The sequence below is a fragment of the Nanorana parkeri genome, unplaced genomic scaffold, assembly GCF_000935625.1.
Source record: "Nanorana parkeri isolate BGI_ZX_2015 unplaced genomic scaffold, ASM93562v1 scaffold462, whole genome shotgun sequence".
Classification (NCBI taxonomy): domain Eukaryota; kingdom Metazoa; phylum Chordata; class Amphibia; order Anura; family Dicroglossidae; genus Nanorana; species Nanorana parkeri.
Window position 1 is genome coordinate 197,173 of NW_017306730.1, and position 19,197 is coordinate 216,369.

Sequence of the window (19,197 nt, forward strand, 5' to 3'; positions counted from 1 at the left end):
TATATATATATATAGTTTTCAGTCTGGAACCTTTCTGAACAAATGATGAGCTAAACGGATGAGCCACCTATAGGTTCTATGGTTTTCAATCAGTCTAAACTGACTAACTACCTTGTTCTGACTGAAAAACGATAAAGATGTTGCCAAATTAAACCACATGCGGTATTTATTTTTTAGTACAGGTCTAAAGGGAACGCAGAAATTTGATTGCTTGCTATGGGCACCCCTTCCTATTTCTCTTCTTCCAGTTGTATCAAATACTTTTTTTTGCTAGGTTCCTCTGCCTATTATGTATTACAAAAATATATCCTGCCTGCATTTCCTAAATGAGTAATGCCACCTGATTTATTTTAATCTAGTTAGTATATGTTTAATAAAGATTAGATTTGGAAGACCATGGCGAATACTATAGTTAAGATAACGTTAGACAGATTTATTACATTTATTAACTACGAGACAAGGCTACTAAATTTAAACATGTTCACATTAGAGGTGAGGAGATTAAGGGGGGATATGATTTCCATGTACAAGATGTTCAATGGTGGTAGCAACATTAGCGATTAAACTGTTTAAAATTAACTCCATTACAAAAACTAGAGGCCACCACCTAAAATTGGTGGAAAAAAAAATCCAGCACAAGGGGCGAAGGGGGTTCTTCACAGTAAGATCAGTTAGGGTCTGGAACTCACTGCCACAGGCGGTGATTTCAGCAAATAATGTGGAATTGTTTAAGAAACTTTTGGACGATTTCTTAAGGGACCGTAATATACAGGGGTACAGGTACTTCTAGAATTAGATCCTAATAGGTTGGACTTGATGGACTAATGTCTTTATTCAACCTCAGATACTATGTAACTTCCTTATTAAATAAGTCCGATCGTGTTACTGTCAGGAGAAGAATTTTAAAATAATTTTCTGTGCTTTCCCAGGCAAAAGTACAGTTTAATGCTGAAGTCCCCACTCACCACTTCCTTTTACTCTTACACCTCTCCATTCAGTCACCATGAGTAAAAGGAATGTCCTGTGTAAGCTACAACTTAGATTTTTGGCAGGAGGCATTTTTAAGGTCATCAGCCATATTAAAGGTTTCCATTAACCCAAGGTATTGTGGAAAACAGTTGTAAGCTAGCTATATATTTTTTATAAAAATCAAGCAGTCATGCTTTTGAGCATTGTTTGAGATTATTAAGCTTCTTCTGCACTACAAAAGGGCAGTGAAGAGCACCTCCTTCAGTCAGCCACTCATGCAGGTGTTCCAACTAATACTGAAATCTCTTTGCAATAAAATCTCAATTTTCATTGTTCTATGTAGTGTAGTAAAGTATAAGTAGGGATATGCATGGGCTACTTACAACTTTGGATAGGGATCAGAACTGGTTCCAATGCTCCTTCATGTTATAGCACGTATCTCTTTGCCTCAAGGAGATATCTGCCCATTTATGACCAGTGTAACACTCCACAGGAACCAAGACCTCCCAGTGTAATTTGTGTAACCTTTTAGATAGCACTACATTTGAGATCGTCCAGACTGGCTATTAAGGTAAATGGAACTACTCAAAACTGAGTTGAAACAGTACATACAGGTGAAACTCGAATAATTAGAATATCGTGCAAAGTTCATTTATTTCACTAATGCAACTTAAAAGGTGAAACTAATATATGAGATAGACTCATTACATGCAAAGCAAGATAATTCAAGCCGTGATTTGTCATAATTGTGATGATTATGGCTTACAGCTCATGGAAACCCCAAGAACCCCAAATCCACAACCTCAAAAAAGTAGATTATTACATGCAATCAATAAAACAAGGATTGTACATAGAACAATATCGGACCTCTGAAAAGTATAAGCATGCATATGTACTCAGTACTTGGTTTGGGCCCCTTTTGCAGCACTTACTGCAATTACTTTTGCACGATATTCTAATTATTCGAGTTTCACCTGTATAAATCATCAGTTTACCCAAGTCAGATTAGTGCAATTTGCATTTTTATTGATTGCTATGGATTACTGTCATATGCTTGTTAGCTTAAAGTTGAAGAGCAGAGCACAATTCCTTGAAATGGGGCTTACAGACTGAGAGTCAAAGCCATATTGAGTGTCTGTGATATTGTTTGACTCATTTGAAGTTCTGAAGTAAACATAACTAAAGACTTGGGATACAATGATTTGGGATGTAGGATTTGGGAAAACGTGCAAGATTGTTTTACAAAAATGTAAGCCTATTGTGTATTCATTTTAATTACTCTTTATTTTTAGGACCAATACTTTTGCAGCAGATGGATTATGTTGGGAAATTTCCATTGGATTATGTCTATTCACTACAACTGAAAAATGAACTTTTTGAAATTGTCCAGGTGGCAGAAACCATTGAGGAGTTTCTCAATAAGGCTGTTTTAAAATCTGAAGGCCATAAACTAGAGTTTGGTGCTTTTCTCCTAACACGAATGTTGTTAAATTTCATATGCCTTTATGGGCTGCCATCAGATCTGAGTACTGCTAAGAAAGTTTGCCCTAATTCTGCCTTTTTAGTCAGTTGTACCAAAAGAACAACCTCCTCTTTCATGAGCTCTATAGTAGAGTGCTACATTGGTGCTGTAGCTACTATGCATAATTTGAGTGATCTTTTACAATCTGTTCCAGAGTCATTGCTTCAGAACCCTGGTTTTAATGTGCATGTTCTGTTCACTTTTCTACGCACAATGGCTTCTTGTTCATCAGTTCCTGCAAAGGAATAATGTGATCAGACATTCAGTGCACAAGGCTCATTGTGCATAGCACACTAAAGAGAAACTTGCGCAGCATTACTGCCAAACTCATGCACTAGCATGCACTTTTTTTGTTTTTACCAAAATCTCAAACCTTGTTTTACAACCCTGTTTTCTACAGTTTATTGGTTGGCAAATATAATGTCGGAAATAAAACGCAGTTCTGGTCTTCCAGTGCAAAGGCCAAAACAATACTGCCAATATTAAAGTGACAACACTTACACGATCCTGTTGATTTGTTGGACAGTCCTTAATATTTCCCAAAATCAAAAGAACTAGAAATGTGTTATGAAGCATGGGGAGGTACACCTTTTGATTTACTGGTAGATACATCTAAATATTATGGTTTAGAATTAGGTATAGTTGCTTGAAAAAGGTTATGGTCTAAGAATAAATAGCATGTCTCATCTATACACTTGGCTCCAAAATGTGCTTAAATAGAGTGTTTTCTTTCTTTATTAAACGCTCTCCTTTTTTATAGAAGGAACTGTCCTGACCCTTGGTTGATAGTGAGCTTTATGGTACCCATTTCAGGACTTCCTCCTAGACATCCAGGCAAATACCATATGTATAATTCTATAAATATGTTAATAGTTTACATATACATATGTTACATATGTTAATAGTTTTACCTGCCAAAAATTGTGTAGTTCTATACAGTAATTCCTTTGTTTTTTACAGTGCAGAGCTAGACAGGTAACATGCGCTTCTTTGTCACATGTCCAGTTAGCAGGGAGTTGACCTAGGAAACAGTAAAGCTAATCCAGGAATGCTATAACAGTGAGTAGCAAAGTGAACTTTCTGATGACTCATGTCTGAGGACATGAGTATTAGGAGAATGGCACAATTACAAATTCTTTTGGTAAAACATCAAACATATATATGGCTGTTTGTCTGGAGTGCCACCTAAATTGTCAAACAGGAGTGTAGGTAGACCAAGTCTTTTTCTGAAAATTAGCTTGTAAGATTTGATACTATTTTTGGTAAATAAAGTAACTTTTTAAAAGGACAGTTCCATAAAAATCCTGCACTAAGCTTACATTTTTAAAATTAACATGTACATATTACTGTAATCACCAGCTGACCTTAAGGTGGAACGGCACACAATTTCTGCATTGTTTAAAATAATTATTCACAAAGCCGTTGATAATGTCCGTTAAAGTCCTGTAAGTGTTGTCAAGTTTTTCACACCTTTTTATGGAATTCTCTGATATGTCTTTGGTGTTTTCAATTGTTAGACCTTTTTACCTGAACTTTTTTTTATAACTTAAAACTATTTTTTTCTGTTGGAATGTGTTGTCTTGTCCTTATACTGTTTGTTAAGATAAAATGTTACATGTTTCTATGTTAAAAGTTTATTGGACAAATTATAATTGACAAAAATAGGACGTGATGGCTATTTATTTTGGGGGGGGGTATTCTTTCGGCCTACAGCTGTTGTTTCCCTAAAAGACTATTTCCCCCTCCCTTCACAGTAAACATCCATACGCATTTGTTAATGTTACAATAAGATGGAAGCATTTTCAGGGGTTGGATCACACACAGTCCACCTAATGCTTCAGCTTTTGCATGCTACTATTGGTTATAATCATACAATGTCTTCTTGTACCAGTCATAAGATCTTTATGATGCTACTCTTACCACAGCCATGTTGTTTTAGTGGTGTGATTCTTCTACCTGTGGCAAAATGCAGCAGGAGTTTGAAGTACCATCTTAGTGGCTTTTGTAGGTGGATGGAGCTGTTGCAGTCACCAAGAGATAAAGGAAACCAATGGTTGAATTAGTTTGTCATCATATGAGTTTAGGTCATAAATTGTTACTCAAATTACAGAGCAGTTACACATATAAACCTAACTGATGGGTAACAACAATTATTTTGTCAGGTTGGGGTAAGAAGCACCCCAGAATTTGTTCCCTATTGCTGGTAAAATAAACAATAGTTATTATGCTAATATTTCACCTTTCAAACTTCTTCTTTTCACTCACTTTACAAATGGAGGGCTTTTATCTTTATAGTATGGTAATATATCCCGGAATTAAATCATTGCTATACATACATATTATTAAAATTTGAGTCCGTAATGATGTTAGCCATATTACCAGTTGGATTGCATAAAAGCAACAACATAAATCTCACTTGTTGCTAGTTTATATATTTGTGATTTGTTGTTTTGTTATATAAATATATAGATACAATCGTTATGATTTTCTTTCATCTGTTTTGTTCCGAGTTATCCATATGTAAAGTATAACCAAGCTATTGACATTGTTTGAAGTCATACTGGTACCTAATAGGACTGGTGAAGAGGAATGGGAGGCATACTGGGCAATCCCATGAGGGTCTTTAACTGTAAAAAGTATAACTTTCTTATTTTGGCAAGCTCCTCTCCAATGGTCACTCACTTGGGATGCAGAAGCTGAGGCAGTGCTAAGATTGCACCTGGTGGGTATGCTGAAGGCAAACCCTTCTATTCAGAGATCAGTCTGAGAACATACATGGTGAATCAAACTATTTTCTAAATAACAGAAAAGATCAATCTGCAAAAAAAAAAAAAACTACCCGCCAGTTCTTCTGATAAGCAAGAATTGCTCCACAGTGCATACAGTTACATATATCAATGAGGGTTTGATAAGAATATAAATATTTGAATGTCCAGAATCTTGCCACAGTTTCACTTTAAAAATAAACTATGTGCAGCTTATATGCTGTAGTAAGTTAAAAAAAATATATAGACTTTCCTGAGTGAGCCACATCCTCCATTTGTTCCTAATATGCTCCCCCTCCTACACACTGCAGCCCACAGGGCTAGGTGCTGACTGACAAACTACAGACTTCTAGTCAGCAGTGACAATGCTGATAGCCATACCAATTGCAACATCTTCTCATCCCACTGTATTGCAAGCAGGCACAGCCTACAGTAGCATGACAGCACTGCTCTGAATTCAGAAATTATGCAGCCGCATTGTTGTCCCTGTTACAGGAAGCTGCATAAGGTAAACTTCACTGATGGGATCCACGGATATTTGTAAAAGGAGGACTTAGGGAAAACTAATTGCAGATACACTTACAATTAAGTGCTGCAGGAAAAATTGTTTTTAATGGGAGGCCATAGTTCTACTTTTAGCCAGTTAAACAAAGACATGTTAATACAAATGTATGAAAGCACGCACGCATAAATCTGCTTACATGTAGATAGAAGCTGTACTCTGGCCAGGCTCCCCTTTTCTTAATTGCAGCAATTAAAAAAATGCCAATTTTATTTACATTATACCTCAGTGGATGGAGCCTTCTTTGGATGTCCATGTCCCTGTTGGGGGTTCATTTACACTTCCAGATTGCTGTCCAGAGGTGGAATCTCAGGGTTCAGAAGACTGCAGTGGCATGATGACATCACAGCAAAAGGACTCGGACAAGACTCGTCAGTGGTGGGCTCAAACTTCAGCAAGTCTAGGACTGCAAGTATGTGCTTCCACCTTGTTGGAATAAATTATTGTAATTTTCTTTTATTGTAATTTCTTCAGTTTTTTTTTTTTCAAGTTAACAGGGAGGCAAACCTGAACCGAAAAATGTGAAATATCCTTTTGAATTAAAGTTAATTGAAAGTGTTAGGATAAATAGCGTGCAGGTATGCAAAAAATTCATAAGCTTCTAAGAGCTAGGAAAGTGTTTACACTGAACTCTCCTGTACCATTCATAAATGTTTTAGCCTTAAAATGTGTCACTTTACATCATGATGATTGGACTGCTTTTCATTTTCCCAGATTGCTGTGATTCATGAAAAGCTGTTGATCTTGCCTGGTGACAGAACCCAATTAATGCTAGTAAAACACATTTGGGTTTCATATCCTGAAAGTCTTAGTATGTTCTGTAATACGGCACCAAATATCCTTTCACAACAGAAGCCCACTCAAGCATCTGTGCACCAGAATGTCTAAAAGGACGGCTGGATTGTTCTTCATGAGCAGAATGTCTGACGCAGATTCTTCTGAGAAAAGCGTTTTCAGGGAAAGACAGACAGTGGAGTCATCCAAATGTCATAATGCTCAGGAACAGTCTTCACGTGCAGTTTCCATTAGGATTTCCTTGAAATCTTAGACCATCAGGACATGCAAATCTTAATGCCCCATTGCAATTACTTAGAGTCAGTAACAAGGCATACCGTATATACTCGAGTATAAGCCGAGATTTTCAGCCCATTTTTTTGGGTGAAAACTACATGTAGATAATAAACATGGCTTGCCTTTAGTGGCACACACTGGAGTATTTATAATAACCACTGCTTACCCCTGTAGAATATATGTAGGCAACTTTATTTTCTTATATTGTTAATTCTTGACTATGACCCGTAGTATAGTGAGGAGGTTCTGAATCAAAACGAGTCAAACTAGTTTAAAATCATGATGCACTGCATGGCCTTTGAACCATGCTGGCATAAATTGCAGTACTTCTAATGGCAGGTTTTTTATTTCCACTTATGTTTTTTTTTTGTTCCCTCCATTTATATTACTCTTATTTTTTCCCTTCTGTCTTATGTTTAGACTTCATAGATGCTTGTACAGGTGCTTTTGTTTTTCTATCCCCTCTGCCTTGTTTCATATATGCCTTGCCTCCTATAAGCCCCCACACCAAAGCGCCACCCAGAATCCTCTAGGAGATCCAAGTGGGAGTTGGTTTCACACACATTCAGATTTATGTCACACACATTCAAATAAAAAGTGGATTGTGCCTTACAGTGCAAAATTCAAATTCCTTGCCATGTAGGGATACCCACAAATCTGTTTCCCCTCAACTCCACTTTAGAAAGTGGTATATCAGCCTTTCGTTTAAGAGAAGTCTCTCCTGAGCATTATAGTCCCCACGGGATACATAGACTGCCTTATTGTGCCTAAGAAAAGTTCACATCATACACAAAGTTTGCCAGCACATAACTCTAATATATGTGCTCAAGGGGGGTTTTGTTGGACCTGTACAGTTCCAGCAATGGTGGGCAAAATGGTTTGTGAAACAGGTTTCAGGCAGGCGTCACACTCCTCATTCATGAGGCAGACTTTTCACATGCTTTAAATTTTGCACTAGTTCCATTGTATATCCAAGGCTATAGTGTAGGAAATGTCCAGACTGAAAATAAAAGTCAGGAAATACTTTACTCTGTTAAAGAATGAGTCACTGGAGGATCTTTGGGCAAGGCCCATAAGAAAATCTACTCATCTTACAGGATAAACGCATAAAACAGCAGTCCTCTTCCTTTTCAAAAATTGAGAGGCTAGATCTTACAAGCCTGGGAAATTGTACAACAGAGGCTCCTGGAAGGGTCCGGAGTACATTTCTTAAAAACAACAAATCCAAGTCAACCTCCACTTACCTAAAGGGAGAAAAATCCTTCTGAAATGAGGCCCATCCATATTCAACTAGTGGGAGCCAGATTGAAACACTATGGGTAGGTTTGAGTGAACAAGATAAAGGATCCTTGAGTATCAACAACTATTTCAAGAGGCTATACTCTGAGGTTCAAAAGACCTATATGTCACAACCACCCAATACACCACAAAAGAAGACATGTCTGCATGACTATGTAGCTTCTCTAGTCCGCAAAAGGACAGCAATTTTGGTTCCACTGCCTGTTGCAGGTGCCAAAAGGGAAAGATCTGGGGCCACAGGCCAGTGTTAGACCAAAAAAAAAAACCCGAAGCTCTTATTGTGTGTTAAGACAAAATGCAATTGATCCAAATGATTATCAAAGTTATTCGCCAAAAAGATTGGCTTCTGTCCATAGATCTTTAGGATGTCTACCTTTTACTTTCCAGTTTTTCCTCCATGCCAGATATATCTTAATTACTGTCCTCAAAACTGGTACTTTCAGTTCAGTTGTCTTCCTTCTCGCATTGCCCCTGCCCGAAGAACATTTAAGAAAGACCTTTTGGCCTTGGTAGCTGTGACCCGGGCATTGTTAGTCCAACTTTCCTGGTGCTTACATGGCAGCATACCTATAATAGGCTCCAATACAAGTCATCCCTACCTCTGTGTTATAAATTAACGTCTTACCTGGGTTCAGCCTCTCCCAGGTGTAGTCCCAGTTCTTCTGCTGCACAACGTGCTAATAAGACTGGGAGCCCCTTCTGAGGGTACTTGGGGACATTTTTGGTTATGTGCCTGCTCTGTCTTTTGTAGGACCACTAGGTAGAGGGTATGGTGAAGGTTTATAATAGGGGATATCCTGGGTGGCAATCTATACTTTACTTTTCCCTTCCTTTCTTTAATTCTTGAATGTATCCTAGGTTTGTTTGTTGTTTTGTTTGTCTTTTTTTTCCTTTTCCACCTGCCACAGGAAGTGGGAGGGTTGACAGGAGGATGAGGGGAGGACCTTCTGCTTCTATATAAAGGTTTTAAAGGGGGCAGGGTGAAAGGATGTTCTGAATAGGAGAATTGACCAGGGCCTTAATAAAACTTATCAAGCAGAAGGGCAGCCTGTAGGCCGGCAATTGCAATCACTTCTGTTTCCAGAGCATGCTGGACTAATAACATTGAATTGGCAACTAGTCAAGACCTTCCCAAAGAAGATATTATTAGGGTACTAGATGACAAAGTAAATGAAAGTGTTATTTGGCATTTATCTACAGCTAGTGTCCATTGAAGTGAATCGCACCGCAGCCATGCCCTCCGGCCGCAATACAATCGGCCACATGGGAACGCGTGGCACATTCTTCTGGTTTGATTTTAAAAAAATAGTGCTTGCAGCATTTTTTCTGACCCGACCACAAGCATTGATGTGCCTTGCGTTCCCGTGCAGCCGATCGCATTTAGTTCAATGGACCGCCACGCCCCCTCCCGCCCCACAACGAAGTGAGTCGGCCAAATGCAAAAACTGCATTCCGCCCAGAATCGGGCCGGAACACACTGTGTCTGGTGTGAACGGGCCCTTAAGCTCACTGCAGATTTTGTAGGGGAGACAGCTATTAACACGGTTAGATGTGCCTCAAGCAATGTTACATTCCTTGACAGTGATGAGGGCTCTATGGTTAAAGTCTTGGGTTGTGAATCTCTCTTCAAAACAATCATGGTGTAAAATTATGTGCAGTGGTAGGTCCCTGTTTAGGGCAAAGATGGAGGCTGCAATTTCAAAAGTAACCAGGGGGGAAATAGGCCTGCTACCACAGGATCGGAGGCCTAGGTGTCAGAAGCATTCCTATTGAGGCAGAAACAATCATTATATGGAGTTTCAAGACCTTTCCCCCAGGGGAAGGATCAAAAGAGGAGATGGAGAAATACCCAGTCTACCTTCATGAAGCCTCAGACAAAGGTCTATGCTTATCCCGGAATCTTCAAAACCTTTTTTGACAGGATGCCCACCCAAATAGGTGCAGTGGGGGCCAGACTGCAGTTTGTGCAAATTTGGGCTGAACAATGCAAGGATCCATGGGTGATTTCCACGATCAGGCACGGCACTTCTGGATGTTCGAGAAAAAGAAATCCACAACATTCTTAAACCCCAATAATGTTCCAAGATCATCCCAAAAAGCGGACATCCTCCATAAGTGTACCAACTCCTGGTAACCCCCATTGCCTTCTCAAACAAAGTTGAGGGATTTTATTTTCAGTTATGTCTCCTGAAAAAGAAGGCATGCAAATGGAGGCCAGTAATAGACCTAAAAAAGGTAAATTGTTACATTCGCCTGAAAAAATGCAAAATAGAATCTTTTCAAACTATAGTTCAGGCAATACAACCAGGAGATTTGATGCTCTCAATAGGCTTACAAGATGTCAGCCTACCATTTGGCCTTTTGACCTCCCAGAGGACATTTAAGAGGGTATTGATGGTGATTCTTCCTCCTCTTTGGGAAAAGGGTCTATGAATACATCACTATATAGATGACATATTGCTGCTAGCCAGAGACAGGGATTTATTGGCAACTCACAGAGAAGTTCTCCTGAACACACTGACTAATTTTGGTTTGTTTAACAACTTCAAATAGTCATCTGGAACCCACACAGTAGAAGTGTTGCATAATTTTTCGATTTTGACCATTTTATTCCCTCTACTTTGCAGAAAGGTCTAGGCTTGGGGCTTAGTCTTAGCTCTTTGAAGGTTCAGGAGTCAACTATTTCTGCAATCACCAAAGTCAGAGAGGCTAGCGATCCTCTAGTTATTCAATTCCTTAATGCAGTAGTTGAGAATGCGTCTTCCAAGAAGATTTTTTACCCGAGGGGATTTACCTCTTGTTCTTGATATGCTGGCAAAAGACCTGTTTGTCCCTACAGAAGATTGTCTGTTGTGTGATTATTACCTGCAAAGCATATTTCTAGTGGCAATTATGTCAGGAAGATGAGTGTCAGAAATTCAGGCCCTCAGGTCTGAAGAATCTCATATCCTTCTTCCCAGATAAAGTGGAGTTACAGTCGCTTTTTCATTTTATCCCAAAAGTTGTCTCATTATTCCACTTAGCTCAAGAATCAGTTTTGCAAGTTTTTTCCGCAGACACACAACAGCAAAGTCTGCAGGAGCTGGATGCATCAAGGACTTTTAGGGCTTATCTTAAAATGACAAACCCTTTCAGAGCATCAAAACATCTATTTGTAGTCCAGGAGGGAAATTCAGAGGGAAGGAAGTGTAAGTCTGAATGTTATTCTTCTGGATCATGAGGACTACTAAAAGAGCATACAGGGCTGTGGGTTGGGATCCTCCTGCTGCAGTCAGGGCTCATTCTTTCAGATCCATGACGGCCTAATGGGCAGCACAAGCCAGTGTCCCAATCAAGGTGATTTGTAGAGCGCCAAGCTGCTCCTCGCATCAAACTTTTCAACATTTTATCTGGGTGCCTTGACTACTGTAGATTTTAGGGAAAGAAACAACTCCAGCTTTTGTCTCTGTAACTCAATAAATGTTTAGCATCCATTCCACCCTGTCAGCTTGTTATTTATCATAGGTATGCTGCCATGTAGGCACCAAAACATCATTGCCTTGATCAAATGACACAGGGAAATTTGTGGGTACCCCCAAACACACCCTCTATTGTCCATGAAATAAGAGTAGTTTTTCTTGCCATTCAGCATTTCCATCCTCTCCTGCAAGGTAAGTGAGTCAAATTACAGCTAGACAACACCACAGCTGTCACTTACATAAATCACCAAGGGATCACTCAGTCTGAATCTCCTAGTAAAATCAGCATTGATCAGGTCTATCAGATTCTGTAACACAGACACTAGTACAAGCCAGGAAAGCAACAACAAACACACTTACTTCAAACTGTGGGAGAAATGTCTTTGGTGTCACATTTCTTCGGCTTCTTGCAGAAAAATTAAGACTTAGGGGTCTATTCACGAAGCTGCCGAAGGATCTGGCCGTAGCTACGGCCGATCCTTCGGCTAGCTTCGGCTCCAGGACCCCTTCGGTTCAGTAGAACCGAAGGGGTGCTATATGGGCTAATGCCCTAACCTAAAATTGAATTTACTGGCAGACACTTGCCCAGCATGCAATGAAACAATGTATGCCTTTCAGAGGAATGCAAAAGGTTTAAAGAACATGATGATTTAATTTTCTTCTTTCCTCTTAAAGAAAAACAACAATATGGAAAGTGTTATTTCATGTTATGGGTTGGACATAAAGCCAGGGGCATTTGCAATACATGAGCAAGCATCTCTGCAAAGGACCGTAAATAGCCCTGTGCTTATTATTATACAATAATTACATGACCCCAAAAGCAAACTCATTTGTTTTGCAATGTACACTTTCTCCAGCAGATGAACGTGAGTGAGCAATATATGACACACCTGAAACTATTACCCTGGGACTATCGAGCATATTTACTAAAGAATGTGAGAATCTTCCCACAATAAATTGTTTGCATATCCACTTCAATTATCCAATCATGTGAAGAAGAAATAATTAAACCGGAATTTACTTTTCACATAACTGATGTGCATATATACACTAATGTAAATTGGTCCCTATATGTTCACTGATATTAAGGAATAATTAAAGGCATACTTATATGTGGGACTAAACCAAATGTTTATAGGAATGTATAATTCAAGGTGGTGATCTTACTCCAAGCAATTGCAAAAATCCATGAAGCAGCTTAGGGACAGTTAAAACACATGACTAAATCAAATAAACTGCATGAAATAGGGAAAGGTCCAACCCTTTAAAACACATGGCACAAGGGGTAAATCACACACATGTCAAAACTGTCATGCAAAAGATTACGGATGCACAGATACTTTTCAGATACCAGTGCCGATACTTGGCATTTTCATGAGAACTACCAGGGTTGCAGAGGTTACAGCTGGACCTGGCTCTGGCGCTCCATCACTTTCCTGAAATCATTAGTCTGTATTGTTTTAGAAAAACTCACATGACAATAAACAAAAATGTATCAGTACTTGTATCTGTGAGCACTTGGGCAAGTATCAGTACTTGTAAAAATGGTATCGGTGCATCCCTTTATTTATATTTATAAAAACAAAACCACACAATAAAACAGAGATGTACAAATCCCAGGAGCTCCGTGTGCTCCTTACAAATGACAGCTGCCTCCTAACTTTTGAATTTTTCTCTAGTCTAGTCTTGGAGCTGGAAAAGTATCTGTACATGTACAGAGTACGGTACTTGGTATCGGCGCATCCCTACAAAAGATCATAGGTCACAAATGCCAATAGAGCTTTACAGAGTATGTAGGAGAACAACTGGAAGTAGAGGGCATTTAAATAATTTGTACCTACAAGGCAACAAACATAGGTTTTTACATTGTAAATGCCATGGCAAACCCAATGTTAGGACTCAAATATTGTCTGAAAATAAAACTAATACACAGTCATCTGCTTTGATATTCCTGAAGTCTTATTACTATTAGAAGTTCTGATTTTACATTGACTTCATATTTAAAACACTGAAAACAAATACTGATTGTGCAAACACTAATACAGAGCTTTCAGACTATCTGGTTGAGCAACATCTTAATTTAATATAGTTACTAAGTAAAGAAGAAAACTGGGAGTTGTAAAAACTTTACCTTGACCCTGAATGCCTGAACAAAGATCCTAAGCTGGCCATACACCTATAGATTATCTGCAGATTTTCTATGGTCAGATAAAAAAAAAGTGCAACAGATTCCTCCACTAAACTGTGTGGATGGAGGAATCTCTCACTGGGCCAAACTTCAGTATCTTGCTAGCCAGCCCCGCTGGCTGCCAAAATACCTGAACAATCTGATTGGATGCAGGCATTGTTCCGGTATTTTGAGAGCCAGCGGGGCCAACTAGCAAGATACTGAAGTTTGGCCCAGTGAGAGATTCCTCCATCCACACAGTTTAGTGGAGGAATCTGTTGCACTTTTTTTTTATCTGACCATAGAAAATCTGCAGATAATCTATAGGTGTATGGTGACCTTTTAGGGGTAGTGCTGTGATCTCTATGAGAGGTGATAAATATTTGTGTTACAATAAGGATAATGTCACAATGCCCCTTTTTAGCAGCGATTTATCACTACTACAAATCCCTAATGCCAGCGATTAAAGGAGAACTATGGGGTCAGGGCTTTTTCCCATAGTTCTTCTAAGGGTCATGGGAGGACATAAACTAGCGTTCTCCCGTCACCCAAAGTTCAGTATACCGCGAGCTACAGCTCGCGGTATACTGAGATGCCGCAGCCGGGATGGATCCTGACAATACTGTCTGGATCCACCCAGCTGCGGGATTGACAGAGGCAGAGCCAGCTGTGCTTGCCCCCTCGACCCGTCCATTTCACCAGTCAGCGTTGGAGGATAGGACAGGGGAGGGGGGAGAGAATCTCTGCAGGGTCAGAATCTCTAGAGGGATAGATCGAGAAGCGAGCGAGCGCCGGTATGTGTTCGCTCAATTCCCGATCTACTGAGTCGACCTGTGACAGTTTCATTGTCACAGGTCGGCTCAGATTATGAGGCTGAGTGAAAATCACTCGCCTCATAATTCTCCTTTAATGTGACTTGTAGCTAGTGATGTAATGGCCATAGCTGCTAACGATTTGTTGCTAATAAGCTATTTTTCACAGCTACAGGCCAAACTTGTGCTACGTCCTTATGTTAGTGTTCGCTGCTACATATCATTCTACTTCAACAATTTGTAGCTATGCCGCAGAGTTGAATGCAGACTGATTGTCTCTGTCGAATTTGTCCCTGACATAAAATGCTGCACAAACTCAATTGTTCAGTAACTGTGCTGCAAATCGCAGAAAAACTTGCATGTTAGCAATTCCATCGAAAATAACTGATCTCCTATGTGAGAAACCACATAAAAACCACAATAACGAAGAGACAGCTCTGTGTTGTGGTGTGCCCTCATACCCCATAGATGCCTACATATGGCATGCAACAATAATACATGTTTAACCACCTCCTGGCCGGCCGTTGTGTATAAACGGCCGGCCGGGAGCTTCCTGGATGTAACAGGCCGTGTATACACGGCCTGTTAGTCCCGCCCACTCGTGCGCACCGCCGCCGCAAATGGGAAAGACATAAAATTTAAAAACCAGCAGCGATGCCTGTTAACATACAAGTGATCCGCCGGCTATAAAGCCAGCGGATCGCTCATATGAGGTCCCTGTATGTGCCCCCCCCCCCTCCCGCTGTCACGCTGATCCCGGGCTCCGCTGTGCCCGGTGCGAGCACGGGAGCAGCGTAGTGCCTCTCTGACAGGGGATTAGAGGGAGTTTGGTTCACAATCTCCCTTCGGTCCCCTCTCCGGTGTCAGAATGCGGAAGTGATGTATATTACATCACTTTCGCATTCTTGTGTCACTCTCCAGCTTCAAGCAAAACAAATGACAAACGCACTCAACAATTTGTCACCAGCTATACAGTAAGGTGCACACGAAATGGGCTTTTGAACAGTAAAACAGTAGAAAGGAATCATGGCACACTCACAAGTCAGCATGTAAAACAACTTGTCTCACCACTAAGGTTAATAACAGAGGTTTGGATACACGTCTTCTGCAGAAAATGTGACAGCCGCGCCAAGGCACCTCTTATAGTGCGGTCCTAACTCTAAACTATGAGAGTCTCCATCTTGGAGCAAATGGGGGCAGAAGATTTCAAATTGGGTGCAGGTTTGTCAGGAGGAAGCACAACCTCCTTAAAGGCAAGCTCCAAGATGGAGACTCTCATAGTTTAGAGTTAGGACCGCACTATAAGAGGTGCCCTGGTGCGGCTGTGCGGCTTTCACATTTTCTGCAGAAGACGTGTATCCAAACCTCTGTTATTAACCTTAGTGGTGAGACAAGTTGTTTTACATGCTGGCTTGTAAGTGTGCCATGATTCCTTTCTACTGTTTTACTGTTCAAAGCCCATTTCGTGTGCACCTTACTGTATAGCTGGTGACAAATTGTTGAGTGCGTTTGTCATTTGTTTTGCTTGACCGATTTGACGCATGGGTGTTAAGGAGGTTGGGCTTCCTCCTGCCAAACCTGCACCCAATTTGAAATCTTCTGCCCCCATGTGCTCCAAGATGGAGACTCATAGTTTAGAGTTAGGACCGCACTATAAGGGGTGCCTTGGCGCAGCAGTGCGGCTTTCACATCCTCTGCAGAAGACGTGTATCCAAACCTCTGTTATTAACCTTAGTGGTGAGACATGTTGTTTTACAAGCTGGTTTGTGAGTGTGCCATGATTCCTTTCTACTGTTTTACTCTCCAGCTTCAGACGCTGGAGAGAAGCTAATGAAGCAGATCCCTGCTTCATCAGCTTCTTCAGGGGGGTCCTAGGTGACATTGGTCGTAGGTGATGTCACCATAAAGAGGACCTGTCACATCTTTTGCTATCACAGAGGGGGGTTTCTTAGCCCCCTCTGTGATAGCAATGAAGTTAAGTGGGGAAAAAAATTAACGTTTCCCCCACAAAAAAATTTAAGTTACACATAAAACAATAAAAAAACATTTTTTTTTTAAAAGCCCCCACCCCTACATACACGCATGCAAACATGTGTCAGGTGTGCATACCGTCGAAAACGACGATTGTGCCCATTAAGCCGCACGTGTTACATATCACCGCGAACGTCAGAGTGAGAGCAATAATTCTAGGGCCATCAATCACTGATAACACTAAACTGATGAGCGGTAAAAGCTTTTGAAGCGTCGCTTTTTTTGGCCAGGAAGGGGGTCTAAACACCTGGTGAGCAAGTGGTTAAAGAATAACTCCACTTCCTGACCATGTTTCATGATACACCCACAGTATATTCAGGCTTCCTTACCAGAAACGTGGGATTCATCTCCCCACAGGTTCGTGTCATTTTTTGAAATTGGCATGGCTCTACCCTGGATCTGTATCTGTATATAGAGAAACTACAAGTCCTACATCTTATACAGTGTATTAGACATGAGGATGCCAAAGGGCATTCCATCAGCAGAGTGGAGGGGAAGAGAGTCTGCAGGGATCGGTCTGGCAGCCAGATGGGACCAAGGTTCAGGTGGGTATGCATTGCTATGCGTTGCCCAAACCGCAACGCAAAATTAATTAATTTATCTCAAAGTACCAGCACTGAAAATAAGTTTAGTATTGTATTGCAGTTTGGGCACTGGGGTTTAAAAAAACTTTCAACCTCACTGCTTAGGCAAAATAGGGAAACACATATTCAAACATTTATACACTCAATAAAACACACACATCACACACTCATTAAAAAAAACACACACAACGCACACGTAATGAAACACACATCACACACACACATGCATTAAAACGCACACATTAGAACACACACATTAAAACACACACACACGCATTAAAACACATCACACCCACGAATTAAAACACACACCCACACACATATCTTTATTAAAACACATTCATTAAAAAACACACAACTAATAAAACACACATCACACGCACAGAACTACTGACAATAAAAATGAATAATTCAAACATTGCCCCCTCTCCTGCTTACCTGTTTTGCAGGGAGGGGGCTGCATCCCTGGGGTTCAGTGGGGCACTCGGCTTATTCCTCCCATTGGAGGATTAGTGTGATCTGCATCTCTGGCTGATTCAGATCATACTAACAGCACTATGAGGAAGCAATCAGTATGGTCTGCATCAGCAAGAGATGCAGATCATACTTATCCTCCACTGGACCACCATGGGATTAATATTTATTTAATATATTGCCGGTTCGGCAATATATTAAATCGGATCTGGGCACCTGCCTGGTTTCGTGGTGGCCGCCGCAATTCGTGGTGGCCATCTTTAAAAACTTAACATGACTGAGACCCGTGGAGGACCCCAGGTGAGAACCTCTGCCATAGGTGTCATAGGTTCGCCACTGATGGTCTAGGACAGTGATGGCGAACCTTTTTGAACCCGAGTGCCCAAACTGCGAGGCTAAATCAATTTATTTACCTCAAAGTGCCAGCGCTGAAAATAAGTTTAGTACTGTATTGCAGTTCGGGCGCTCGGGTTTAAGAAACATTCAACATCACTGCCTTATGCCCTATTCACACCAAGCGACATACTTTACAAGCGGGGCCAGAATAGCGCTACTGTTCGGGGCGACGTTCCAGCGACGATCGCGCAACCTTCACCATCAGGCTGCATTTAAAAATAGAAACATCACGCGACCTCCGTGGGAAAAAGGGTCCTGCTGAAGCGACGGGCGACATGGAGCTGTACATTAGAACAGCTCCATTGAATAACATTGGCCGGCAACTTCTTGCGATATCAAGCAGCAAAAATGCGCGAAATAGCTGGATTTTACGCACAGTGTGAATGGGGCCTTAGGCAAAATAGGGAAACACACATATTCAAACATTTATACACTTAATAAAACACATACACACGTAATGAAACACACACATAATTTTGCCACTTTACACATCAATGGTTCGGCCCCACCTGAAGTATGCGGTGCAGTTTTGGGCACCGGTCCACAGAAAGGATGTCCTTGAACTGGAGAAAGTCCAGCGGATGGCGACCAAACTCATAAAAGGGATGGAGGACCAGAGCTATGAGACAAGGCTACTAAATTTAAACATGTTTACGTTGGAAGTAAGGAGATTAAGGGGGGACATGATTTTCATGTACAAAATGTTCCATAGTCATAGCAACATTAGCAACACACTCTTTGAGATTAATTCCCTAACAAAGACTAGAGGACACCATCTAATACTGGTAGAAAAAAAAGTTCAAACACAAGGGGCGAAGGGGGTTCTTCTCAGTTTGCGCGGTTAGGGTCTGGAACTCACTGCCTCAAGTGGTAATTTCCGCAATTAATCTGGAATCATTCAAGAAGCTTTTGGACGACTTCCTGATAGACCGAAATGTACAGGGGTACAGGTACTCTTAAGAATGAGAACACTCATGGACCTATACACACACGCACACACACAACAGGTTGGACTTGATGGACTTATGGAAAGTTATAAGGACAATGTACCAAAATACAGCGCTCAAGGGAAACAGGCGGGGGGGGG

At 40.7% G+C, this 19,197-nt stretch overlaps 1 protein-coding gene across 1 annotated transcript in view; it reads left to right on the forward strand.

The window, feature by feature from the left end:
- Positions 1–2,856, forward strand: part of LOC108790295 (SMC5-SMC6 complex localization factor protein 1-like) — an 18,436-nt gene extending 15,580 nt beyond the window's left edge. The window contains exon 5 of the mRNA XM_018560520.1: positions 2,262–2,856. Within this exon, the coding sequence (XP_018416022.1) occupies positions 2,262–2,740 (479 nt within the window). The 3' untranslated portion in view covers positions 2,741–2,856. The remainder of the gene's footprint in view (positions 1–2,261) is intronic.
- The last annotated feature ends 16,341 nt before the right edge of the window (positions 2,857–19,197 follow it).